Here is a 21,701-nt window from a genome sequence, read left to right as displayed (position 1 = left end):
GAAGAAACATAACATTTAGGATTTTGTGTTGTCTGGGGTTGCAGGCATCTATCTGGAGTCTTGAAATGTGTACCCTAGGGATGGGTCAGCTGCCCCAAAGTTCTTCATGACAGAGAAGCAGGATGTATGTGGCTCTGTTATGTGCCGTGGTATTAGGACAGAGGGGACGACTCAGGGCTCAGCTGCTGTGTGATGGGTTTTGCTGTTTCCACCTTGTTCTGAAAGCCAGTCACCCTCTCTATCCTTCACATTGTGTGTGACCGTTGTGACAAGCCCTGGTTCCTGCACTACACGGTGACTGGTTCTCACGGGCCCTCACTGCAGCAGCCTCCTTGCCCGGGACATACTTGTTCACATGGTGTTCACAATAGCACTGGTTCATCCTCCTCATCCCTCATGTGACCAGGCCCCGAGGGCCAGTTACATTTGTAGGCATTCGTAGCATTGACAGTAGAGGCTGGGTAGCCAGTCTCCACCAGGGAGTGCTTGATTAAAGCTGGAGCATCAGGTCCCCGATCATCCCTCCCCAGCAGGTCATTCTTGCTGGCAGTAGGGAGTTCTCTCAGTGGAGGGTCTTGTAGACAATTGTCCCCTTCGGGTTTTTGCAGGGTCGGAGTTGACACTGCGATTGTGCATATGTCCTTTGGCAGTTGGATGCCTCACTCCCACTCTGGTGCCTATGCTCACCTGGGCCACCTCCAGCCCTGCAGTGCTCGCCTGTGGCTGCTGTATCAGGGAATGAATGTGCTCAATGTATTTGTGGCTTGGTAGCTCCTCTTTAGACACCTCCGGGCTATACTGGCTCCTCCAAGACCCCGCTGCAAATAGGGCAGATGAGATTTTCATCAACACCCCTTGGAAACAGGTTACATCATATCTCATGCGTCATCTCGGAAACACAGACCCTTCAAAGTGTGGGGGCACATTCCCTTTTACAGGGCTCCCACCCCTTGACACCTCTGCTCAGTGCCACCCAGGAGATGCTCCAAGTATCCCATCTTGTTGGTCATTCCCTGACCGAGTCTTGCTTCCTAGTGACAAGTTTCTGAGGGATGGGTGTGATGTCACAGTCAGGAACACTTGCTCTGGATAAAGTCTGGGTTCTCCCGTCGAGGGCCCTGGTCAGGAAACTTGCCTGCTTGCCGTGGCCTTTCCTAGATGGCTTCTGTCAGAACCCTTGGGGTGGGCGCTAGGTCTCAGTCTTTCCCCTTGGAGGAAGAGGGTTGAAGATTCTGACCACTCCTGACTGTCTTGCATGAGCCCTGTGAAGCTCTCATGTTTTACTGGGAAACATTCGTGTTGATGTGCATGGGTGTTAATCATAACACTTTCCATTTTCTTGTACTGTTTGTGAATCTGGTCTTTGATCTTGTGAGAGCTTTTAGTGTACCCGATAAAAGCCCATTTCTAATTTCTTCTTAGTTGATTTTGAAGTTTTGTATTTGGTTAAGAACCAGTGCTCTCAGTTTCTGCATTCCTGCGCCCCCTAGTGGACTTTTCTATCAGTTACCAGGCAGTGGCCTTTGCCAGGTTTCTGGTAAATGTGAATTCCACAAAAAGGAGAGGTTGGTGGGTGTCTTCTTAGGTCCTAAGGTCATGTGCTCATTCTGTTAGTTCTGTTGCCAGCCATGTATGGATTCTTTGAGAGGAATTTAGTAGAATGTAACTGGGAGTTGAAAAAAATGTTGGCCCCTGTCTGCAAAATAACTCACGTTAACCTAAGTCAAAGAAACCTGTGCAGAGACGGCTAGTCACCCAGCTCACGTGTTAGCGCCATGCAAGGTGCTAGGTTTATTTTATTCTATGCGTATGAATGCTACCTGCAGTGTATATGTGTACCACGTGTGGCTCAGGTGCTTGAGCCACCATTGTGGCAACAACTGCTCTAAACCACTGGGCCATCTTGAGAGCCTAGTACAAGACACACGAGATGTGGGCGCCTACAATCCAGGATCAGGGCTATCAGGCTCCTGGGGTTTGTTTAAATTTTGTCATGAAGACTTTGTGTCACCAGTTTTCCAAAGCTGCGGTCATGAGCAAGACTGGCTGGTGTGCAAGCCCTGAATCTTCAGCAGCTTTGGCTCTTAGCCTCTCTGTGTGGAGGAAGCCTCAAGGTTCCCCTCCCCACTTCTCTGCAGCCTCTTCCCCTGATCCGACCCTTCACCTGCCGCTCTGCATTGGGTTTCCTAGAGGTTTCCTGATTGAGGCAGGCCCTCATCCTTGAGGTGTACCCTTCCCGCCCACCAGAATACATTCACTTATGAATACAGTCATAGCTTTTTCTTTCTTTTTTTTTTTCAGGTAGTGATTAGTCTTTGAAAATTTTACACAATGTATGCTATTCCTATTCATCACACTTTTTTTCTTTGTTTTTTTGAGATGGAAGGAATCCTAGGCTGGCCTCAGATTTTCCTGGTAGCTCAGGCTAGTCTTGAGCTCACAATCCTCTTGTCTCAGTCTCCCTGCTCAACAGTAGTTCTAGGATTCTAGATGTGTGTCATCATGCTGAGCTACAATATGACACTTTAAATACATCACAGATAAACAGTTGAAACCACAAGCTTTAAAAAAATATCCTAGGGGGCTGGAGAGATGGCTCAGCGGTTAAGAGCATGGACTGCCCTTCCAGAGGTCCTGAGTTCAATTCCCAGCAACCACATGGTGGCTCGCAACCATCTGTAATGGGATCTGATGCCCTCTTCTGGTGTGTCTGAAGACAGCTTCAGTGTACTCATATATAATAAATAAATATGAATATCATAGGGTAATGGTTTAAAATAAAGGTAACATGTCATTTTTTCTTGTTATTTGAACCCAGTGCATTATACATACCAGAATAATGCTTCCTCACTGAGCTATGGTCCCCAACTTTATTTACAGCCTCCAAAAGTGCCATCTGCTAAGTTTTCTCAGCGCATCTACATTTTTCCCTTGTGGGGCTTGGAGGGACAACTTTAATATTACTAAAAAAAATCTTAAAATGCTAAACTGTTTTAAAAAGTGTTTTCCCTCCCTTTGTGGATAAAGCACAGGAAACCACATTTGGCTCATGATGACCAGAAAATGCTAGAACCTGTCTCTCATATTGATTGGTTGGTTGGGTGGGTGAATTTTGAGGTAGGGTCTTGTTTATGTAGCCCTGGGTGGCCCAGGACTTTCTGTGTAGATCAGGCCTCAAAACTCTGGCGGTCTCCCTCCCTCTGCTCCCTAGTGCTGAAGTTACAGGTGAGTGTCACCAAGCGTGTCACCAAGCCAGGCTAATACTCGGTGAGCGTTGCCTTTTGATTTATCTATCTTTTGGCAGAGGTGGGGACTGAACCCCAGTTCTTGGCATGTTGGGAAGCAGCTGTGACTATGAGTTTGGTCACAGCCCCCAGAGCTCCTTTTGAACGCAGGGCAGCTTTTCGCAAGTGGTTGGAAACGACTGCGTTTTGATCGACACATTACTAACTGTGGAAGTGGGGTGCGAAGCTGTCCATTCGAGTGTGTGTTATATTTTTGTAAAGATGTGTTTTGTATCTGAGTATCTGGCTTACATGGATGTGTGTACTTTGTGTGCCCTCTGGTGCCTCTGGAGGTCAGAAGAGGGTGTCGGATGCCCTGGAACAGGAGTGACAGAACTGTGAACTCCTGGGAACTGAACTTGAGTCTTCTAGAAAGGCATACGTGTTGAGTCAGTTTTCTAGCCTCTGAAATATATATTTTAATAGCGAAGCACCAGAAACCACTGAAGCCATTGTTATGGTTAACACTTTGCAGTAGGTATTTAAACATTTTAACTAATTAAAATCAAATTAAGTTTTATACATTCAGTTCTCTGGTCACAGTGGCCCGATGAGCTTTGTGGTCTCCACTCTGGACAATACAACTGTGGAACACGGACAGGGCAGGAAATTTTTGGGTGCAAAAACTGTTAAACGCTGAGGTCCTCAATGTTAATGTTGCTATGCAGGGCCTCCAGTGGACCTCCGTTAAGTCCAGGGCAGGTTGGGGGTTCTGCACTTCCAGCAGCTTCCAACTGTTGGTACTGCAGTCCAAGGGTGTGTTCTCAACGTTCCTGGATCTCTTCTCCGGTGGGGAAAGTATGTCAGTTGCAGGCACCAGCTTGGCAGCCCTAACCAGGCTCACTGATAAAGGACAGAAGCACAAGGTGTGTCTTTTCTGTGTGAGCCGTCCTTGGATGGTGCCACAGGTCTGGGAGGATCAGTTTACCTTGTGTGTGTCACACGGGGCCAGCCCTGCAAAGCAGCACTTAGCCCGGCAGCACTTAGCCCGGCAGCACTTAGCCCGGCAGCGCTAGTGGGTGGATTCTGAACCTGCCTTTTGACGACGAGGCAGCTTATAATTTTCTTTATCTTAGTGTCTATTATGGGGTGGCGGTTTATGTGTGTGTTTGCTGTTTTCAAAGTGAAGCTGCATTCTAGTGATAAGTGGGCTGAGTCAGGTGGGAAATCACACAGTAGACGGGGCTGTGCCTTTGTTGTCAAATTAGCACCTTTCTTTTGGGCTTATTAATGGCTTCTTTGTAATTACAAATAAGGATAGTCTGTTTAAATTATGCCTCGCAGCTTAGTGTCGGAGAGCTGTGAACATAGAGGTCTTAAGTGTAATTATCTGCTGGGGTGTGTGTGTGTGTGTGTGTGTGTGTGTGTGTGTGTGTGTGTGTGTGTGTGTGTGTGAGATTCAAATGGGATATTTGCAGATTTGGGATCAAATTCTCACCAGTCTCTATTATGGGGCCTCACCATGATCAGGCCCCGTGGGTCTGAAGTCCAGTTACGTGCACCGGTACGTTTTTCAGGCCGTGGTGGGTATCTAGTGGAAGTGCCAGCTTCTTCAGTGGAAAGGAAACAGGCTGTGTGGCCCCACTCTGGGTTCAGTCCCTAGCTACCGTCGGCTTATATGACGGCCAGCGACTTCCTTTCCTTTTGCTTGCACCTGTGCATGTGTGGGCCTGTGTGTGCCTATGTAACTGTGGTGGGCGTTGGGGGCAGAGTTTGCGTGTGGACACCAGAGGGTGATGATGAGTATGGTTCCTGTGGGCTATCTACGGACCAGTTTTCGGGACAGGGTCTCCTGGCGCTCCCTGAGTATGCTAGATTGACTGACTGGCATGAGGCCCTTCCAGCTCCCCAGCTCTGGGATCACAGGCCACAAAGCCTCACATGGGTTCTGAGGACGGAACTCAGGATCTCAGGCTTATGGAAGCATTTTACTGACTGCGCCCCCTCCTAGCTCAAGTTCCTGACTTGAGGCTCCTGTCTCTATAACCTGTTTGATACCCTAAGTCTAGTGCCTGCGTTATCTGAGGAGACTCTCACAGCAGCCCTGGGTGGGGGGTGTGAAGCAGGCAGAGGAAGGGTCAGTGACTGGCTCATGGCATAAGTTTGAGATCCTGCTTTCAGATCGCACAGTCCGGGAGACATAGCTGTTCTGTTTTGGGACAGTTTCATGTGATTCAGTTTGGCCCCAGTTGTTACTTAGCAGAGGCTGGCTTTGAATTCCTGGTCTCTTGCCTCTACTTCCCAAGTACTCGAATTACAGGTGTGCACAATTATACCTTGTGATGTGTTGTTTATTAAAACCCAGTTTTATTGATGTAATAATTCACTTACCATATAATCAGAGACGTGCAGCTGGTAGCTTCTGTTTCATTTCACAATTCTGTAGCCATCACCACACACACAAAGGCCATTATCATGCTCTAGGCAACTACTCTTCTTGGCTTCTTATGCAGAGGGAATCACGTGGTGCATCCGTTTACTAGGTTTTAATATCAGTGACAGTTCATCTGCTGCACATGTATAGTTAGGGCCTCCTCCCTTCTTATGCTCAGACAGTAGCGTGTGATAAGTGGAGATCACTTGTGTGCCCAGCCATCACTTGTGCACAGATGGGCAATTCCTATTAGCTTGTTCCTCGATATAATGCTTTTAGGAACAGTATTTCTGTGTGTGTGTGTGTGTGTGTGTGTCTGTCTGTCTGTCTGTCTGTCTGTCTGTCTGTCTTCAGTTCTTTTGGGTTCCGGGGTAATCTTAGCACTCTTATGAGAAGAATCGAGCAGTCCGTTCTAGCCCGGGTGTAGTTACCACGCACAGCCGCACAGTGTTGCGATGGGTAGTTATGGAGGCCACTTCATCTGCGGTGGGCATGGAGCAAACTTTGTACAAACGCTGTGTCTTCATGGTTCTGCAGTGGTCAGGATCTTGAGCCCCGCCGTCTTAAAGCGGAGGCAGCCGCCCGCCCTGTGTGTAATGGAGGAACCGGGAGCTGTTCCAGAGCTGGGTGTGTGTGATACCTGCAGAGTGCACAGCACAGCCGTGAGCGGGCACTGAGCCTACAGGTGTACTGAGGAGAAATCTAGGGGTGTTTGTTTGCTTGTTTTTGTTGTCAACACATAACCCAGCCTGGTCTCCCATTCCTGACTCTCTTGCCTTAGCCTCTGAAGTACTGGGATTGCAAGCCTGAACCATCACAGCTGGCTTCCGAAGTCTGGTTTTGGAAACGAGGTTTGGTGTTACTGTTGTGAAGAGACACCTTGACCAAGGCAACTTTTATAAAGGAAAACATTTAATTGGGGCTGACTTACAGTTTCAGAAGTTCAGTCCATTATCAACATGGCGGGAAGCAAGGCAGCATGCAGGCAGACTTTGTGCTGAAGGTCTAATGGTTCTACATCTTGATCTCATTCAAAGGCAGCCAGGAGGGGAGGGGACTCTTCCGCACTGGGCAGAGCTCAGAGCCTGACTGCACACTGACACACTTCCTCCAACAAGGCCACACCTGCCACTTTCCATGGGCCAAGCATATTCAAACCATCACCACACTAAGCTAGTAGCTTATTTATAAATATAAACTTATTTACTTCTGTCTTTTACTTCTGTCTGTCTGCCTGTCTGTCTATGCACATGTGCTCAGTGAGCAGAAAAGGGCATTGCATCTCCTGTAGTTGAAGTTCCAAGAAGTTGTGACCCTCCCAAGAGAATTCTGATAATTCAACTTGGTTCCTTTGAAGTGAACAAGTACTCTTAACTAGCCCTGGCTATCCTGGAACTCTATGTAGATTAGGCTGTCATTGAATTCAGAGATCCACCTGCGTCTGCTTCCTTCATGTTAGGATTAAAAATGTGTGTCATCATGCCCTGCTTGTCCCTAACCCTTTTTAAATGGTGTGATTACTTTAAAACTAGTGATTGTGTCCTTAGTGTGTCCTCATGCCTTCTGTCAACTTGTCCTAGTTCCTTATTACATAAATGGACCCTCCAAATGTTTACAGTAAGTGTGATGGTTTGTATATGCTAGCCCAGGTAGTGGCACTATTAGAAGGTGTGGCCCTGTTGGAGTAGGCGTGGTGCTGTGGGTGTGGGCTTTAAGACCCTCATCCTAGCTGCCTGGAAGCCAGTGTTCTGATAGCAGCCTTCAGATGAAGATGTAGAACTCTCAGCTCCTCCTGCATCATACCTGTCTGGATGTTGTCATGCTCCCACCTTAATGATACGATTGAACCTCTGAGCCTGTAAGCCAGCCCCAGCCCCAATTAAATGTTGTCTTTATAAGAGTTGCCTTGGTCATGGTATCTGTTCACAGCAGTAAAACCTTAAGACAGGATTAGGTTAAAAAGCAAAACTTCATCATAACCGCCGTGCCTCAGCAGTTGGTCAGAAATGCCCATCACTTATGCTGGGAACCTTCCAGAATGCTTCTTTAATGCTGTTTTGAGACATAGGTCTTGCTGTCCTGAGATTTTGCCTTAAGCCGCCTGCTGCCTCCTTCCTTCTGTACCTTTACTTGTTCTCCGTTCCTTTTAGAAAACATGGAGTTGGTCCTCTGGTCATACATGCAGTTCCACAAGAAGGGTGTTGCTGTGGACCTCAAGGGGATGGGTACCGTTTAGAAAGGAACATTCCATAAAGGTTACCATGGTGAAATCGGAAGAGTCTACAGTGTTACTCAGCGTGCTGTTGACGTGGTTGTAAACAAGCCATGTTATGGGCAAGATTGCTGCCAAGAAAATTGTTATGCAGATCGAGCCTAGGAAAGCACTCAAAGAGCTGAGATAGCTTCCAGAAATGGGTGAAAGAAACTGACCAGAGGAAGAAGGAAGGAAAGAGAAGATGCCTGAGTTCTGCTGTAGCGCCAGACAAAAAGCAGACTCTGAGAAGCACTGGGAAGGTGCCCAATGGTGGAAGCTCTGATCCCTGTGACCGAATGACTAAGAAGACATGTGCTCTAGACTGTGCATGTGCTTTTTAATAAACAGAACTGGTTTGTTCTTTCCCCCAGAAGGGGGTAAAAATCCTATTTGTTGTAGGACGGAGAATAGTTAGAGTAGTTTTCTATTTCGGGAGATCAGGGAACAGGTTAATATCTTGAGGGCGGGGGTAAGTTGATTTATTTGAGAAGTGTTTCAAAATTGTATCTATCAGCAGAGGTTTTATTTTTCAGATATAGCCTCATTTTATAGCCTAGGCTGGCCCAGAGCCTTCTGAAATCACCTGCCTTAACCCACTGAGTTATGGTTTGTGAGGTGCAAACCCTGGGTTATAGGAAGGGACTCACAGACCTCCCAGCTAGAGGGAGGTGGGCTGTGGCTAGCAGGAGGCTCTCCTGTGGATTGCAGTTGATCTGATGATCCAGCTGACATGGATAAAAAGGACACAGGGATGCTGTATACACAAAGCTATGGCCACTTAATGGATAGTGTCATGGGGTTTCCACCCCAGTGTTAGGACTATGGAGGGCCTTAATGATTCAGTTTGTGCTCCCCTCCATTCCCCCTTTATTTTGAGGCAGGATCTGCATATGTAGCCCCAGCTGTCCTTGAATAATTGGTCCTACTGATTCTGTATCTCTCTCAAGTGCTGGGACTATGAGCATGGCCAGCATACCCGATCCGCCCTCCTGCACTCTTTCTTCCTTCTCCTCAACATATTCCCCACCCCCTTTCCTCATTTCCTTCTTTATAGCCACTCTAATATTCATCAGAGGCTGTGTGGAATGTTCCCGTCACCTCCTGTAGTCAGACTCAGATTCATCTGTGCCAGTGGTGAGCCATGGGAAGTCTCTGGCCTCAGCTTTCCTACCTGTTAAAGGGGGACAGGTGCACTGAGAATCTGTGTAGAAGCCCTCAAGCGTGATGCTCTGCTAATTGCTGGTGTCTTCCTTCCCTCCCAGTCTTTGTAATCATCTTGTGGCCTATTGACCAAGTGGATTTGTACTTCCAGGGCTCCCAAGATGTAGACTAAACTGTTTCAACATGTTCACTAAGAGAACGAGCTAATAAACTGTACTCCCTGGCCACCATCTTGAACACACCTCACCAGTGACCTTGGATCAGGGAACCTGCTTTTCCCTCCACACAAAATGCCTTTTTTTTTTTAATGGATATATTTCTTTATTTACATTTCAAATGTTATTGCCTTTCCCGATTTCCTGTCCATAAGCCCCCTATCTCCCCTATCCACCCCCTTCCACCTCCCCCCCCACATTCCCCTGCACTGGGGGTCCAGCCTTGGCAGGACCAAGGGTTTTCCCTTCCACTGGTGCCCCAACAAGGCTATCCTCTGCTACCTATGCAGTTGGAGGGGTCTGTCCATGTATAGTCTTTTGGGTAGTCCCTAGAAGCTCTGGTTGGTTTGCATTGTTGTTCTTATGGGGTTGCAAGCCCCCCCTTTTAAAGATTTATTTATTTATTACATATAAGTACATTGTAGCTGTCTTCAGACACACCAGAAGAGGGCATCAGATCTCATTACAGATGGTTGTGAGCCACCATGTGGTTGCTGGGATTTTAACTCAGGACCTCTGGAAGAGCAGTCAGTGCTCTTAACCGCTGAGCCATCTCTCCAGCCCCACAGAATGCCTTTCTAGTTTGTCCTCCTTCAGCCAGGAGCTCCTGTGAACTTGTGGGAGAAGGCACCTCGGTGGCTGATGCCTTCCTCCATCCCAACTCTCCCCAGTTCACTTTGTGTACTTGCTCTTAACGCCACGTCCAATCACTGAGCTGGGTCCCGCCTCAGAGAGCCTTTGTCTACCTGCTGCTACCTTTCCCTGGACAGCTCTCCAGACTTGCTTATGATTGGTTAGTGCTTCCCACTTTCATCTCCATGGCATTCATAGGACACGGCGGCACTGCATATGATCCCAGCTCGTGGGAGGGAGACAGAAGCAGGAACATAGTTCGAGACCAGCCAGGGATACAGATTCAAATCCTGCCTCCAAATACAAGACAGATGCCGGTAGAGGAAGAGCAAGAAAGAGTTGCATTGCTTCCTCCGTTAAAGCCTTCCTTCCCTCCAAGGGAAGGGCATTTGGTGCATATATATCCCTCAGTGTTTGCTTTGTGTTTTCCCTTGCTGTTGCCCTTACTCTGGCTTAGAATAATTTCCTTAAAGCATCCCACCTCCCCTCTGACTGGGACTGCCATAGGAGAGCGTTCAGTTGTTTCTCTCGGTGCATGGCTACTGTGTAACAAATGTTTCTTGACTATATCAGGAGTCCATGCTTCCTAAAGTCTATGATTACCTGTGCTCTGAAACTCCTGATCTTTGCAATCATCCTGCAAATGTCCTTCTCATGGAACCAGTGGAAGTGCCTGTGACAACCAGTGGAAGTGCCTGTGACAACAGGCTATGGTGGTCCTCACGTTACCAAGCCTAGGCTCTATACTGTTCTACAGTAGTATGCAGCTGCAGGGGACTTGCCTCATTCGTGACTTGCTAATCCTCTGAGGTGCAGGTGGGAAAGGGCATAGCACATTCAGTGTTCTAGAACAAGCATCGTACCTCAGAATTATGGCTTTAAAGCTTACTTCTTAGAGCTGGAGAGATGGTTCAGCAATTAAGAGCACTGGCTGCTCTTCCGAAGGACCTGACTTCAGTTTCAAGCACCCACACACTGGCTAACAAAAGTTTCTAACTTTGGTTCCAGAGGATCTTCTGCCCTCTTCTGGTCTCCATGGGCAACCCCCAGGAATACATTTGGTACACAGACATGCATGTAAACATTCTACGCGTGAAAATAAAATAAATCTAAAACACAAACAAAACCAAAATCCTCAGGCTTATAGTCTAGCTGTTACTTCAGATTGTCTCCGTGACGTGATCCAAATTTAGATAATGTCCCAGTCTCAGACAAACCAGGAGGCACATTCTTTACTTGCAGACAGCTCAGCCTGTTGACGTGACACTCAGTGTCGGCAGCAGGAGTTTCCTGGGACTGCCTAAGACCACACTTCTGAAAACCCGGCCTTGGGTTGCAAGCCTAGGCATCCTGGTGTTCGGAATCCAAGACTATACAAGAAACAGTGACCGAGCTCTTTGCCATTTATCTAAGTCTGTGGCAAGGTTGGGAGAGGCGAGGCCTTTGCCCACCTGTACCAGCTCTTGTAGTTACCACCAAGAACGTACAGTTTCTCTTTATGCCTGCTGATTGGTTGAGACCAGTATTTCTTCCTGCAGGTCAGTTTACCTGATAATTTCCTGCTCTTTTAGACTTCCGGGGCGGAGTGTGCCCGTGGATAAGTTTCTTCTCCGTTCCTTTCCGTAGCCTTGCTCCTGTTCACAGTCATTCCCTGTCCCCCGGGGTCCAGGAGTCCCTTGTACACTAGAACCTGCAGAAGCTTGAATCCCTATGTAAACAGAGTGGTGTTCAGTCCGTGGAACACTACAGATCTTCCGTGTACTTCCGGCTAGCTCGAGGTGCCGTACAACCCCTAATGTAGTAGAAATGCTACTTCCGTAGTTATATTATTTAGGGAATCAGCACCCAAAAAGGCTGTACGTGCTCAGTATGGACGGTTTTGTTTTGTCTTGCTTTTTTTTTTTTGTGCTGAGACAGAATCTCACCTCAGGGTAATCGAGTCTCCCATTCCCACTGCCCCATCTTACCCAGGTAAGGGTGGTCTTTTTGTTTTTTGTCTTTTGTGCATGCGTGTGTGCGTGCGTGTGTGCGTGCGTGCGTGCGTGCGTGTGTGCGTGCGTGTGTGTGTGTGTGTGTGTGTGTGTGTGTGTGTGTCTTTAAAAGGTTGTTTATATTTTCATTCATGTGCATGTCAGTCTGTGTATGCCACTTGTATTCACGGAGACCTCTGATTCCCTGAACTGGAATCCTATAGGCAGCTGTGGGAATGTGAGTTCTGGAAATCAAATGCAGGTCTCTGAACCACTGAATCACCTTTCTAGCGCCTAAGACTATTTTTAAATCCCACTCACAGGATTTGTGGATATGAAAGGCTAGCGGTACTTAATAAGTTATAACTAAATACCAGATGATTCTGCATGGCTGGAAGAAGTCCATACCCCAGTGCCGCCGTCCTCCTTGTATGGGAGAACGGCAGGAAAAGGCTGTTGGAGTGGTGTGGACCCAGACTGCTTTTCTTTTGGCCTCACAAGGAGAGCTTTTCAAAGCACTTGGCGTCCCCCGCTGTATGGATGTGTCACTGTGAGATGACAACAGGATTTGCTGGGAATGTGGGCTACTATTGTATCCGCCTTACGTAACCACGTGCAGTGGTGGAAATGGGTGAGCAGCCCAGAAGGTAGGCAGTGGCCGGCCCTGTCTCTGCGGAGCCATGAGGGCTGCTCAGGTCTTCCAGAGGATGTGGATCCAGGCAGTTAAAAAGTTGGAGAGATGGAAAGGCCATGTGAGTCCTTTTTACGCTTTCTCCTTTCTTTCCCCTGCTCTCTCTGCCGGAGGGGAACAAGCCCTTCACACAGTGGCACAGTGGTTCCTTTATCCTCGGATTTATTTGTGTCCTGGCAGCCTTCAGTAACAAATTGTGAGATTGCAGAATGTGGCTTGCGGTCAATGCTAGAACTCGAAATGCTCGTCTTATTTGGGGCAGACCTGGGCGAAATTGATAGCCGTTTACTGGATTTGCGAGTCAAAGATGCCTTTTCTAGTGTGTCAGCGATTGCTGTAGAGCTTGGCTTCTTGGGTACAGGTTAACACACCACTTGGTGTGCGTTAGAGAATTTTGTATTTGGGATCAAACACGTAACGTTATCCCATAGAAGCCTGTATCCCTCTGAGGGGTCTTCCACATTGCAGGAGAGATTTCTCATGCCACTTTCAGCACACACGGTGGTGTGTGGTGTGGGTATTTGTTGCGTGGCTTGGACTGTGGGAAGTGTGTTCTTAACAAGCGGCTTGGTAGGAGTCTTTGTCCCTAGTGGTCTGTCTCACTGGGAGACAGCAGTGTATGGACACAGAGTTTAAAAATCGGCTGTTCAGGGTCGCTACAGGTAGTCAAGACTTAGTTATCTGCCTGTGGTTGTTTCTAAATGTCTCCTTTTGTGTGTGTTGGGAGGCGGAGTGCATGTGTGTGTAAAAGGGGCTTGTGTGTGGAGTCCAGGGGTCTGTTTCTAGTGTGCATCTCCAGGAGCTGGTGTTTGAGACAGGGTCTCCAAGAGCCAGGAACTTGTCACGTCCGCTTGTCCTTCTGTCCTCTGCTTCCCTGTCCTAGGGATTACTGGGTGCTTTTTCCTCTGTTTTCAGGATTGAACTCAGGTCCTTATGCTTGTGCCACAAACACCTTTACCAACCGAACCGTCTTCCCAGGCTTAAAGGACAGTTATCTGTCTGGTCAAGGTTTTCCCAAGAAAACGAGCTCTGCAGAAGGCATACAAATAACAGGCCGAGTAACTCCCTGCCCCAGTTCAGGGCCGTTCTCAAAATAACCTATTCAAAGAGCTCCCTATTTGCACCGGGTCACATAGTTCTGAACTTTCCATGGCTTCTAGGAATGACTTGTTCTAATATGGGTGTGTGTGTGTGTGTGTGTGTGTGTGTGTGATCATTAATGATCCTTCTATGGAAAGTCTAGTCATCAGAGAAAAATCATGGCACGCACATGGAAGTTGCCTTCTGGTAGAGGGAATCTTAACCCTGAGGTTGACTGGGTACCTGCGCCTGTCTGTGGAGTCCAGATCTTTTTGGAGATTGGAATTGCAGATCCTTCTGTGACTTCCCTGATCAGGATTATTTTTCTAATGAAGTTGATTTTAGCCTTTAAAAATGGAGAGGTGCTGAGGTGTGAGACTCCCCCCCCCCGATTGCCTTCATCTGCACCCAGTCCTCTCGTCCTCCTCTCTGTCCCTGTCCCTGTCCACTGCTCACACTGTGCCTACCTCCCTTCTCCCAGTAGAAGCTGTTATATGCCCCTTTCCCCTGTGGAATTGAAATTGTATTAAAATGTCTGGAAGTGGGTACTGCCTTAGATGTTGTGTCCTCAGCACTCAGGTACCCCTTGGTGTCCCGTGCCCCCCGCCACTTCTACTCTTGGACTTATGAAATGATTGGTATCTACAGAAATGCTCAAATGTTGAACGTATGATGCGTTCTCCTATCCTCACAAGATGTAAAACTCAGTCCCTCTTGTGTCCCACCTCTACCTCCCTCCCGGACCACTTCATCTTCAGTTTTGTCTGTTACAGTCTTGCGTTTTTTTTCTTCCTTTGAGACAGATTCTCACTGTGTAGTCCCAGCGGTCTGAAACTCAACAGTTTCTGCCTCTGCCTCATGAGTGCCATGGTTAAAGTCCTGTGTCATCACGAGCAGCTTACTTTCATTGATTAAAATAGAAAAACAGGGCTGGGAGTCTAACTGAGGGTCACACATGCTGCATGCGTGCAAGACCTTGGGTTTGATCCCCAGCATGGCGAAAGAAAACAACAGCCCACCCTGACATAAAGAAATATCAAAACAGACACACACACACACACAAATCAGTGCTTATGCTAAACAAACAGATGGGGCAGGGGATGTTCTGTCTTTTCTTCATCGGCCTCTCAGTGTACTGCATTGTGTGGATCCACAGGAGTTCTTAACTTCAGAGCCCTGCCAACTCCACCTCCCCGCCCAGTCCCATGCACGCTGAGAGCCACGACTTTGCCTGTCCTCCTACACCTTCCAACCTTCGTATCTTTTTGACCCTAGATGTAATATAAATTGTAATTTTTTTTAATCTTTGCGAATTCTGATCTCCTGGAGCCAGATGGCCTGAGCCCTGGGAATGTCCCAGAATTGAGCACACTGGGAGCGGGAGGGAGGAGCAAGAGGCACAGACAGATACCTCTCAGTCTGAGTAATCAGTTGAGTCACCCAGCCAGCCGTTAGCTGTTGCATCTTCTGTGCAAACAGAATTGTGGCTTCCTAACCTGCTTCTAGAGGGAGTGGGTTACCTGGTCAAGTGGGTCAGTTGGCATCGCCGTCTCTGTGAATAGGGAGGAACCCCAGAATATGTGGATATTTTTCAGTACCTGTTCATCTATGATTATCAGTGCAGGATTAGCCTCCTGAAGCTTCTTACTCTCGACCCTGTGTGTCAAATCTCCCAGCTTTCAGCCGTGTGCTGTGTTCAGAAGAGTCTCCTTGCATCTGTTTATAACTGCTGTCTGCAGCCGCGTATAATGCAGTTCTTTCCATTTTTAAAAAGTATGTTTCAAGGGGTTGGGGATTTAGCTCAGTGGTAGAGCGCTTGCCTAGCAAGCACAAGGCCCTGGGTTCGGTCCCCAGCTCCGAGAAAAAGAAAAAGAAAGTATGTTTCAGATTTGTTTGCTTGGTTCTTCTGATGGTCGATTGATCTCCGATAACTATGCTTTCGATGAGGTCTTCTAATTTCTTAAAACCTGAATTGTTTTATATACTTTTGGGTTGCTATTGCTGTTTCTAATACAGCCATTGATCCCATCGTTTGTTTCTTGTAACTTTCACTGTGTGTGTATGTGTGTGTGCGTGCGCATACACATGCATGTGTGGTATGTACATGCATGTGTGGTATGTACATGCATGTCATGTGAACTGTGAACTCAGGTATCTTATATGTCTGAGTTCTATGAAGCCTCTGTTTAAACATGTCCCTTGGAGAGGAGCCTTGCATTTTCTATGTGGTGACATGATCAGTACCATTTGACATGTTTTAGGAGGATATGCGGCCACTTATAGGACTTGTTTTGAAACCCGGATTTCACAAACCTAATGATAGGAGTCCTTCAGTGTGATTTCCTCTAGTTATTTTCACATTATTTATGAACTGGGCCAGTACCTGTGTAGTCCCTGAGTTTAAGTATTTCTCCTTCTACTGTGTCCCCTCTGACTGTGTGTTCCTTTAGGTGTTGTACTTTTCTCTCTGCATCTTCCTGCCTCCGTGCTTGCTGGCTTGTCTGTAACCTTGTGCTCTCTGGACATTTCTAGCTTTCTTAAGACTACATGCACTTAGTGGATCACTTAGTCTTAAAGTGGCACCACTGTATTAAGGGTCTCCCTGGAGCATCTCCTGGAACTGTGTTAGCAGAGGAAGTCTCAGGGGTCTGCTGTGCACCAGCTAACAATGAGGAAAAGCCAGACGATCCCACAGTTCACTCAGTTTGACATCCTATTGATGACAAGACCAAGTGTTTCTTTAGTTTAAGATGTAAAAAAAAAAGTGCCAAAAGGTCAGGAGAGAGAGAAATGGGAAGATATTTTTAAGCGCAATTAAAATTCTGTACCTTTTATTTAAGGTACATATGTGTTCAGGAATCCGTGATCATCATGGTACATGTATGAATGTCAGAGGACAACTTTCAGGCATTGGTTCTTGCTGGCCCCCAAATAAGATGTTATTAGCACCTGACAATGGTGTTTCAGAGTGGTTGTAAAAACACTCAGAACTTCACACTTATTCTCTCTTTAGGGCTTCTCACTACATCTTTCATTTAATATCTTAGTAACAAGACTCACTTCCTAGAAGGTCTTATATGATTATGAGCAGTGTAAGATTTTGAGCAAATGTCTGCTCTTTTTAGCACACAGAAAGCGTGAGCTGAAGTCTTGCGGAAGCATAGAGAGTTAACAGGTCTGTTTCTGGCATTGGGGTGTTCAGTGTTTACTCATGCTGCCTTTGTTTTCACACAGGGCCCAGGCATGGAGGAGGTGATATGGGAACAGTACACTGTGACCCTGCAGAAGGTGAGTTCTGCATCTTCCGTGCGTCCTCCACTTGGGCTTGGTGTCTCACACTTCATGGATCTTGCACACTTTTGCCTACAGAGTTTTGTTTTTAATACCTCTGAGGTGGGAAGGACATCGTTGGAACTGGCTGGCAATGGTGCCTGAAAAATGACGCCTAAGGTTGTCCTCTGGGATCCACATGCACACCCATGGACCCTCCATACACACATACACACTGTACATACAGCTTACCCCCTACACACATACACACACACATACAATGACATACAACTCTATCCCTATATACACACATACACACACACACATACATACATACACACACACACACACACACACACACACACACACACGACACTCAACTCTACCCCTACACACACACAAATAACATGCAACTCTACTCCTACATGCATGCACGCATGCATGCATGCACACACGCACGCATGCAATGACACACAACTCCACCTCCTCTACACAAAAAGCTTCTGTTTACTTCTTACTTGGAATTGAAAATACAATGCTACATATATTCTTGTTTTTGGAAAATCACCCCACAGATGTTACCTTTCATCTTTTTAGATGCTTTTTATTGATCCTTTGTAAATTTGATACATGCACTCCTGTTCCACTCATCTCCCAGTCCCTCCACATCTGCCTTCTGCCCTTGCCATCCCCCCACCTTCATCCCCCCACCTTCATCCCCCCAAAAGAAAACAAATTCAAAATCTGGTGGTGGAAGCTGGGGCCTGTCAGAGTGTAACAGTAACAGAGTAACCCTCTGCCCGAACAGCTTTTCTTGCAGATGTTGGTTGTAGTGAGTCACTGGTCTGGTTTGAGGCCCCTGGCTTCTGCTACAGCCTCAATACTGGATCCTCACCAGGACTCCTCTCAGATAACCCTGCTGTTGTCCTGTGCTGTGGAGATCCTGCAGCTTTGGTTCTGGGGAATCAGTTCCTCATGAGCTCTGGCAGTTCATAGATGGGCTAGATATTGGGATGCACCAGCCTGGTTCTGGGGCTGCCTGAGTGGTAGCTGAGTTGGTCACTCTGGCAACTCTCCCACGGTCATGCCAGTGGGGGCCAGCTCTACCACACTGCCCAGGCCGTACCCTCAGGGCTGGCCCACCTGAGCCCCCCCACCAGGATCAGTTCTGCTGTGCTGCCCAGGTAAATTGCCCCTCTCACTACCTGCTGTCCTGAGTCCTGCAGCCAGTGAGGGGTGGGGCCAGATGTGCACAGCTCTCAGATATCAACATGGCCCTCTGCGGCAGCCCAGACCAGGGATGTCCAATGGCGTTTGTGGTAACAGGCTCCCACTGTCGCAGGGCCACAGATGCAAACATGGCCTCAGGTGGCACCTTCAATTATTCACGTCACTACCCTCTACTCTCTAGTTCTGTCTCTTCACTGTGCACACACAGTTCAGCTCTCTTTCTCTTCCGCCTCTCCACCACTCACTTGCTCATCTTCGTGGCACCAGGCGTCTGTTGCCTGGGGATGTCTCAGACATGCTTTTCCCCTCCAGTGCCTCATGGTGCCAGGTGGGAGTCGTCCCCAGATGTTCCCCTCCCAACCCCTTTTTGGTTTTTCAAGACAGAGAGTTTCTCTGTGTAACAGAGCCCTGCCTGGCTGTCCTGGACTTGTTTGTTAACCAGGCTGGCCTCAAACTCACAGAGATCCACCTGCCTCCTCTGCCTCTGCCTCTGCCTCTGCCTCTGCCTCTGCCTCTGCCTCTGCCTCTGCCTCTGCCTCTGCCTCTGCCTCTGCCCCTGCCCCCTGCCCCTGCCCCTGCCCCCCTGCCCCTGCCCCCCTGCCCCTGCCCCCCTGCCCCTGCCCCTGCCCCTGCCCCCCTGCCCCTGCCCCCTGCCCCCCTGCCCCTGCCCCTGCCCCTGCCCCTGCCCCTGCCCACGGAGTGGTGCCACCAGGCCTGGCCCCAGATGTTACCCTTTTTGATTAAATGAGGAAATACATGCAGCTTCCTTCATTCCATAGATGCTGGTATATAATTGCTTCTTAATAAATACATGTTATTTCCAATTTTTTTCTATCCTGGTAATAATATGATAGGTATTACTAGCTTACTCTATGTGTCATTTTGATTGGACTGACGACTCTAGAACTGCACTCCGTCATGCTCTCATCCCTGAATGAACTCATGCTCTCATACCTGCTAGCATGCAAGCAAGTGCATACGACATACACACTTTGCTGCACACACACACACACACACACACACACACACACACACACACACACACACACACACTCATGCACATATCTGCACGTTGACCATATGTGTACCACAGGCATGTGCACATATGGTCTCACATTCTAGACAAGCTTGCTTCTGCCTTCCCTCACAGTCAGCTTGTGGTCTGCAGTCCTTATCTGAGCAAGCTGCCCCCATCCTGACAGCAAGCTGTGGGCATCGGTGTGCATTTTCTGGGCTCCACAGAGATCATCCTACTCCAAATCTTGCTAAGTTCTGCTGCTTTGTAGAAAGGTGCTCAGTTCACCAAAGGGAGAGTTGACCCTTAGAGCTTCATCACTGTATCAGTGTCCATGTGTCCAGGTTGGTCGTCACAGATTCTTCAGCTGTAGTTTGCCCATTTACCTTCAGACATCCCTCTCATTCTCATCTGTGCCCTGTTTACCAGAGATCACGTTTCCCTAGATGTGCTCCACAGATTGCAAGCATAAGGGATCCGAGGCTTGGTTTAAAAGATGCCGCCTCATTCTAAAAGCGGATCCCCGGTGCTGGTAAATCCGAAGCCATGTAGGGACAACCGGGCTGGTTTGTGATTGGAAGCCATCTGAACCTTGGGCCCCCCTCTAACTTGTCCTTGGATAAAGATTTTCTTTTACTCTGAGTGTAGTTTTGTTTCATCAACCCTGATGTGGGATTATAGTGTCATTGGTCTCTGTTGTGTAGTTCAGCCTTTTAAAGACCGAAATAAGATTATGAATTTCCTACGTTCACTCGTATGCATTGCTAAATCAATGGTGGATCATAAAACTTTATTTCCCGTCTTGTTTGAACACTGGGAAACGTTTAATGCTTTGCTCTTTCAGGATCACAATACTAGCTTTTTACTTATTTATCTTACTGAATGTTTGATTCATGTATGTACTTTTGTACTCTCGAGCCACATACTTTGTGAGGTCCGAGGGTGTGTGGCCATGATTTATTCTTACCACATGAGTCTCAGGGATTGAGCTTGGGTTCTCAGACTTGGCTGCAAGCTCCTTCATCCACTGAAGAACCTTCCCGCTGAGCCCCATGGCCCCATCACCCACGACACCAGCTTTCTGTTTAGGGTTAGTTTCATTTTCAAAGTCAACGAAGTCCTTTTCACTCTAAATTAAAAATGCAACTGCTGTCCCTTCTAACTCGAATTTAAAGATATGCCATAGGGCTGTTTCTTGTTTTTTGATCAAGGGACTCATGTAGACCCGGCCAGACAGCAGTACGCCATGTAATCATGGGTAGTCTTGGATTCCTGATTCTGTTTCCTCCGCCTCCCAAGTACTGGAATTACAGGCATGGGCACATTCAGCTAAAGATAGACTTTTAAGAATACATTTTCACACAGAATCAAGTTTTATGGAAGTTGTTCCAGCTCTGATCAAATGATGCCTTGAATGGGTCTACCTGGCATCTACAGTACATCGCTGTTTAGACAATAGACAGCCTTCGTTCCCCTGCCTTTTGTGATAACATCAGCCTGGGCTGCCAGTCTTTTCCCTTAGATAAGCGGTTTTCCGTTAGGAACCTGTCAGCCGACCACAGCGAGTGGTGGCTTTGTTTTGTTTTTCATTTGCCCATCTGCTCCTGAGCCGTCTCTGGTTATTGATTTGACCTTTGCTTTATTGAGTGCTTGTAATAAATCCTGAAAGCCACTTATGGAAGGATTGTTTCATACTGTCTTATTTATTTTTTTTCTTTTTTCTAATTTCAATGAACAGGATTCCAAAAGGGGATTTGGAATCGCAGTGTCAGGAGGCAGAGACAACCCCCACTTTGAAAATGGGGAGACGTCAATCGTCATTTCAGATGTACTCCCAGGTGGACCTGCTGATGGCTTGCTTCAGTAAGTGTCCCCACTCCCCTCCCCCTACAGCCAGCCCTGATAGGGGGGCGTTCTGATGGTTGTGCTCATTTATGTCGTCTTTGCGCGAGAATTAGGGTCTCAGCTAATGCATTGTGCTTTAACAGTCCCTGAACTTTGGGGAGCACCCAAGCTTAGAGGGAAGAAAGAAATCTTGTGTGTGTAACTCCCCACCTCCCATAGGAAGGTAGTGGGAATGATCACTTACGGGCTTTAGAACCCCGTGAATGTTCTCTGTCCCCTTCTTTCCTCCCTCCCTCTCTCCTTTACTTTGTTGACATTGTCTGTGGCCCAGGCTGGTCTCCTAATCTCCCACATGGATGACTTTGAATTCTAGTTCTTCTGCCCTATGTGCTGGTTTTACAGACCTACACCACCACGCACTGAGTGTGTGCCTTATGTTACCATAACAAAATACTGGAGGAAATAACTTAAGAGAAGTACTTATTTATTTTGGCTCACCTTCTCAGAGGGTTTAGTCTGTCGTGGTAAGGAGAATGTGCTAAAACAGAACAGCTGGCATGGTGGCTGGGAGCAGAGCGCAGAAAGACAGAGACAATACCTGCCCTTCCTGTCTTTCTCCTTTATTTCCTCAAAACAGGATGGGGTCACCCACATTTAGGGTGGGTCAGGCACCCCTTCA

At 47.6% G+C, this 21,701-nt stretch overlaps 1 protein-coding gene across 4 annotated transcripts in view; it reads left to right on the top strand.

The window, feature by feature from the left end:
• Positions 1–21,701, top strand: part of Tjp2 (tight junction protein 2) — a 78,100-nt gene that overhangs the window by 19,080 nt on the left and 37,319 nt on the right. For 2 of the 4 annotated variants that reach the window (XM_032891735.1, XM_032891733.1), the window contains exons 2-3: positions 16,897–16,950; positions 20,916–21,040. In XM_032891735.1, coding sequence (XP_032747626.1) covers positions 16,897–16,950; positions 20,916–21,040 — 179 coding nt within the window. Of the gene's footprint in view, positions 1–12,527; positions 12,644–16,896; positions 16,951–20,915; positions 21,041–21,701 lie in introns of those variants that run through there. The other 2 variants (XM_032891734.1, XM_032891732.1) reach the window with 2 other exon arrangements.

Source organism: Rattus rattus, chromosome 2, assembly GCF_011064425.1.
Source record: "Rattus rattus isolate New Zealand chromosome 2, Rrattus_CSIRO_v1, whole genome shotgun sequence".
NCBI classification, from domain to species: Eukaryota; Metazoa; Chordata; class Mammalia; order Rodentia; family Muridae; genus Rattus; species Rattus rattus.
The sequence above is the reverse complement of the archived record's forward strand: the minus strand, read 5'-3'. Positions and strand labels throughout refer to the sequence as shown.